Source organism: Xiphophorus hellerii, chromosome 2 (assembly GCF_003331165.1).
Source record: "Xiphophorus hellerii strain 12219 chromosome 2, Xiphophorus_hellerii-4.1, whole genome shotgun sequence".
Taxonomy (NCBI): Eukaryota; Metazoa; Chordata; class Actinopteri; order Cyprinodontiformes; family Poeciliidae; genus Xiphophorus; species Xiphophorus hellerii.
Genome location: NC_045673.1, coordinates 32,376,344 through 32,382,343, shown reverse-complemented (window position 1 = coordinate 32,382,343; position 6,000 = coordinate 32,376,344). Strand labels below are relative to the sequence as shown.

At 43.1% G+C, this 6,000-nt stretch overlaps 1 protein-coding gene across 3 annotated transcripts in view; it reads left to right on the top strand.

The window, feature by feature from the left end:
• The first annotated feature begins 349 nt into the window (after positions 1 to 349).
• The window catches only part of met (MET proto-oncogene, receptor tyrosine kinase), a 109,698-nt gene continuing 104,047 nt past the window's right edge, over positions 350 to 6,000 (top strand). For 2 of the 3 annotated variants that reach the window (XM_032548112.1, XM_032548104.1), the window contains exons 1-2: positions 350 to 649; positions 2,747 to 3,947. In XM_032548112.1, coding sequence (XP_032404003.1) covers positions 2,748 to 3,947 — 1,200 coding nt within the window. In that variant the 5' untranslated portion in view covers positions 350 to 649; position 2,747. The remainder of the gene's footprint in view (positions 650 to 2,746; positions 3,948 to 6,000) is intronic. The other variant, XM_032548097.1, reaches the window with a different exon arrangement.

The following is a 6,000-nucleotide window of genomic DNA, read 5'->3' as shown; positions in this document are numbered from 1 at the left end:
CAATAAACTCTTCTAATTGTCTTCTGAGTCTCTCCAGATTGAAATAAAAAACAAAGCAGTAAACACCAGAACGGGTCAAATTCTTATTTACGTTCTGTGCAAATCTATCAGAAAATATAAAATATCTTAGCGTAGTCGATTTTTATGTAGTAAATGAAAAAAACTTTTTTTTTGTCAGGATGGATGAAGGAACGGTAAAAATTAGAATAAGAAAATCAGCAGTGCAGTGTCTCTTCGAATCGCTTTCACCGACGACTCCGAGTCAGAACCGCGCGCAGCACCTGGACGCGTCACGGAGCTCGCGCGGAGCCAGAGCGAGGTGTGGGCGGGGCCAGCGGCGGAGCAGCGACGCTCTGCTGGATGCAGTCGGTCAGAGCTGACTCTCACGTGTTACAACCGCAGATCTCCTCACTGCGTTTCACTTGTTGGAAAACGAACAGATCAGTGAGACAGAAGTTTTTCTCTCTTTTTTTCCTTTTTCCTTTTTATATATAAATATATGTATAAAACTCCGCTTCAGCCAAGTAGAATTACATCTTGCGATCGCTGCGGAGGGAAGAAACAAATCGAGGAATCTTATTTTTCAAGAGGGACCAGCGGGATTATGATTTGAATCAAAGGGACGGACGGAATTGTTGTCTCCTAACAGGTGAGTCCGTCTTTTCATTGTTGATCTTTTCTTAAACTTAGCGGTTTTTTTTTTTTTTTTGTTTGTTTGTTTTTATGCGTAAAAACGCAAAGGCATTACCATTTATCTCCGGATCTCCTCCTCCTTTTCTTTTAAACATGACAACGTGTTTTGAAATGTTTTCTCTGGCTCACAGCACCACCTCTATCAATAACTTCCCATAAGTGTTTTTCAGAGCCTTTTCTGTATGAGTCATTTTCCTTTCACCCTGCAAAACATTTTTACTGTTTTCCTCTCCTATTCTTTGGGGGAAAGCTCAGGCTATTTTCTTTTTCTTTCTGTGCAGGTGTTCATAAATGTGACCCCATTACTCATCATTCTCAAATAGTGACCCTTTACACTTCCCTTCATGTAATAGTGCAGTTATAAACCTTAAACATGTTCTTAAAACCAGGCATATTTTAATCTAGATTTTCTGCCATGATGTTGTTGCTGATAGGGAAAGTATTTTCTTCTTGTTTTATCCACTAAATTAAATGATCCAGAAACTGTAAAACAACGCTAAGCTACACTTTAAAAAACTGGTGGGTAAATATAGTTAAAAATAGCTATATTTGAGTTAGTTTTCATATTCAGGTTAAATGTGGACCAATCCAGTGCCTGGGTTAGTTTAGCACAGCAGGGATGGGTTGTGGGTCTGACCCAGCATATCGAATTAGGTTTTCAACCCAAAACATGGATTAAAATGATTAATGTCTGATGTTAACGCTGGAATAGAATGAGCCATAATTTTCACCTCAACGAGTAGTATCTATGCTGAAGTATATTATTTTTAGTTTTGGTTTTAAAAAAATCCAACAACCTGATTTGAGTGAACAATTGAATTGAAACAATACAAGTCATTGTTAATATTAAGGACATCTCACTGACTATCCATATAGACTTTTGAATGAATTCTTCAGTTAAAGTGTGAATGTTGAACATAAAGCAGATAAAAGATAAAGAGTTAGTATTGGTGAACAAAGTTGTTCTTCTAATATAAACTAAAATCTTTTGTGTTATTATGTAGGAAAGTTGGCCGTCTTATTAGTGCTGCTTCATCCTGTGGAAGAGTTGTGGTGAAGTCTCATTAGGTTCAAAATGTCAGTCTGTGAAGTGACAGACTTAATCAACAGATTAATAGATTGACAGATTATCACTTAATCAACATATTCAGTGTTCGATCAAAGCTTCTCTGCCTCAGTTCCAACAGCATAAATCCAGCATCAGGGTTGAAGAAATAACCAATAAGTATTATTTTTGTGTGTAGGAAGTGTGCTGGAAATCCCAATTAAAACTTGCTCTGCTATGAGCTTGAGTACAAAAATCCAACTGTTGCCGGTCTTATTGCTCTGGTCTAGTTTACATCAGGGGATGGTGTTAAGATATCCTTCCCAATGATGTAACATGCAAATGTACATTTTGCAAATTGTCCTGGCTGAATCTCCTCCCTCTTCTTCCCTCTGGCTCTTTATCCCTTGAAAGCGTCTCCCAGTGGATTGCCGTTTAGCCAGTGGGGTTATTTATCATTTTGCCGGACGGTCCCTCCGGTCCCATCTCCCTTCTGCCTCTTCTGCTCTAATTGAGTTTATCTCTACTCCCTTGGCGGTTCACCATCTAAACTTAGTCCCAGCAGTTGGATCACCGTGCAGAGCGCGCTCCTGTAAGGGTGATTCACTCCATTGGCTTGTGCTGTGGTCACTTGGGAATAGAGCCCAAGCAACTCAGAGGTGCTCACCTCATTCTTTGCAGCTGCTTTACCCGTGTTCAGTGCTTTCTCATGGCAAAATTACCATCAAAATAAAGGCAAATGTTAAAGGTTTTTGTTATGAATAAAGCCTCCAGTCAGCAGAGCATGAATAAGATTCACTGACTGTGGTGATGTGAGCAAACCCTAGCTTTGCTCTCTGACGCATTTTTCATTGTTCCACTTCTTCTCCACTCTTGTCCCTAATCAGCAAGTCTCTCAGCTTTTACACAAATTGCCCCCTCCAGACAGTTTAGACTTCAATGATGAATGACTTTGCTATGCGTGAAAAGTTTTAATTACTCCTTTCTCATGTCTTATTTTTGGAACAGGATGAATCTTCTGCTGCTCCATGCCACTGTGTTGCTGTGGGCTTTGTGCCCCAGCATGCAGAACTACTGTGATAAATCATCTGAGACAAGCAAACTAAATCTCTCTGTGACCTACGAGCTCCCAACCTTCACTGCAGACTTCCCCATCCAAAACATGGTCACCCTGGACGGCATCATCTACGTTGGAGCTGTGAACAGAATCTACGCCTTGGCCCCAAACCTCACAAAGCTGTCAGAGTACCACACAGGGCCGCTGCTTGCCAACCAGGCTTGCGGCCTGACGCAGTCAAGACCGGGCACCACCAGTGGGGTTGACAACCACAATATCGCTCTGGTGGTGGAAAACATTTACGACAAGGGATTGTACAGCTGTGGTTCGGTAGATAACGGCGTGTGCCGCCGTCATGTCCTGGATGACGGCAATAGCCTAAAAGCTATTGACGAGGAAGTATACTGCTTTGCAGACAAGGTGCAGCCAGGCCAGGGCCACCCCATCGATGCAGATGTTGTTGTCAGCCCCTCAGGTTCTCAAGTGCTCAACGTAGAGAGCAATGTCATCACATTTTTTGTTGGGAACTCTGAGATCCCTAAGGCAGGAAACATATCAGGCAGTGTCATGCGTCTGCACACCATCTCACAGCGGAAGATGAAGACGAGCCAAAACGGCTTCACTTTTTTTTCTAGCCTTTCACACATGGATCTGATCCCCTCTCTCCAAGGAAACTACTACCTGCGATATGTTTACTCTTTCCACAGCGGACCCTTCACCTACTTCCTTACGGTGCAGCAAGTGAGCAAGGACACTCAAGCCTACCACACCCGCATAGTCCGCATGTGTTCCTCAGACCTCGTGATTCGGCGCTATGTGGAAATGCCCCTGGAGTGCATCAGCACAAACAAAAGACGCAGACGCGCCACCGAAGAAGTGAAGGTGTTCAACATCCTTCAGGCTGCCCACGTCACCAAGGTGGGCAACGACGCAGAACTGCAGAAGCAGGTAAAAGCGGAAGAGGATGAAGATGTGCTGTTTGCCGCCTTCGCTCAGGGCCAGCCAGGCTCTCCAGAGCCGACCCCCAACTCGGCTGTCTGCGTCATGTCTCTGAAGCACATCAACAACATGTTCAAGATGTACATGCAGAAGTGCAACACCATCGACCCGTACCACTTCACTGGCTCAGAGAGGACGTCCTGCTATAATATGGTAAGAGCTTTGAGGGTTTGGTGTCTGGTGGGATTGGGATGTTGTTGAAATCTCACTGCGCATGTGCAGGTTTTTCCAAGTAAAAGCTATTGTTTTTCTTAGTGTTTTTTTTATCAGAAAATACCTGCAGGTTGGGTCGCTTTTAAACAAATCACCTTAGATCAAATAGTTTGTGTTGTAGATCCAAAATATTTAAGTTCCCAAATCTCCCACTAAGCTTTTGCAACATCTTTTTTTATTCCTTCATGGCACTTTAAAGAGATTTCTCCTAGAGACAGTGAGTTTAAGGTTTTTCTAATCTGTCCGTCATCTATTGTGTTCAGTTTTGATTGTCTACGGTTAAGAACCTCGACTGTTTATCTGAAGCGGACAGAAACTGGGTGGTCTGAAAATTGCACAGGTTCTACATCCACTCTGTCTGTGTCAGAGTGCCTTTGAGCAAGGCACCAGAGCATAATTTACTCTTAACAGTGGTCACTGGTATACTTTCCCATCAGCTTCTTAAGGAGATGCACAGAAGACCTTTGGGTGTCGAGTACCACTTCTGTACTCAGTCTTTGTGAATACACCGACTGTGCGTGCTGGAGGACTTTAGCAAAACATTTTCTCATAATATGCAGTCATGAGAGAACGACAGTGAGGTGAACATGCTGAACTTTATGCTTAAGCTGACTTTTCTGTTTCTATCAGCATACAACTTGTTACCGTTTTTAAACTCACTCCGGTTTTCCAAAAAGGTTCCAGGATGATAGTTCCAAGTATACACATTCATCAAACAGAAGAAGTCAGTTACCTGCTCTGGTTCCAGCTGATCATATGCCTCAGATACAGAACAGAAAAGTGATAGCCGTAAACCATAAAAGAAGAAAATACTCTTGCATGCCTTACATACCAGCACACGACACCTCATATGTTTGCTCACTAAATTTGGCTGCTTTCATCCAGTTTCATTTGGTCTTTCACAAATATGTTGACCGTTTGACAACTGAAGTAGAAATTCAGCACCTTTTCAGTTATGGTTCTAAGAAGTACGATCGACCCGTCTGCAGTCGTCACTCTGCCTTGCGTCTACCTTCAATCAGCTGATAAATAATGACAGACTTAACTGACGGCCACCCTGCAAAAGGAAGCTGTCAATATGTGTGCTGGTTTTGCTTCATCTTTACTTAAGCTCAGCATCAATCAGAAGTGTAGCACATCACTGGAGAGGCACAGGATTACCCCGGCCTCCTCCACACTTTACTCAGTCAATAGGTTGTCTAGGGGCAAGCACATACAGGACTAATGGTGGATACGTGTGTAAACACCCCCCACGCACAGGTGGAAAACTCCCATCAAAACATTTCTTGTGTATGTTTGTACCCAGAGAGGTGATTTTTTCTACTGTATACATAGAAGCTATTACCATCCACCAGAAGAGCTGCAGGGTTTGAAAAACTGTACCAGGCACATTATTTTTGGATCTAATGAAGCTTTCCATAACAATTAGTGTTGTTCACCCTTTGCAATGACTTACTGTAAAAGAAAGATTTTATTGGCTGCTGCAGTTTCTTGTGTGCTTGTTTTTTGTCTGTCTTTGCGCTGTGTTCACATATTCTCCAAATATGTTTCTGAAGCAGGAAGCTAGCCTCTTCTGTAAAGCTATGGTCTGGATCTTTATATTTTGATACTGTCTACTCTGGCACCAGTAGGTGGCGTTAACGTTGACATTGACTGGGGCGTGCTGTGGTGGCGCATGGGGTTAGCACGCCCCACGTTTGGAGGCCTTAGTCCTCGACGCGGACGTCGCGGGTTCGACTCCCGGTCCCGACGACCTTTGCCGCATGTCTTCTCCTCACCCTCCTTCCTGTCTGCGTACTGTGGAAAAAAATACGAGCCACTAGCACCGCAAAAACTCTTCGGAGAAAAAAAAAAAAAAGCCGTTGACATTGACCGCATAAAAATTCACAAGAAGATTTTAAGCGTGGGTAAAGCAGTCCTTGGCCAAACCTGGTGTGGTTTGTATTTGCTCTGACATTGCTTAGCGTTTCCTGTCCAGTTTACATTTTAAATG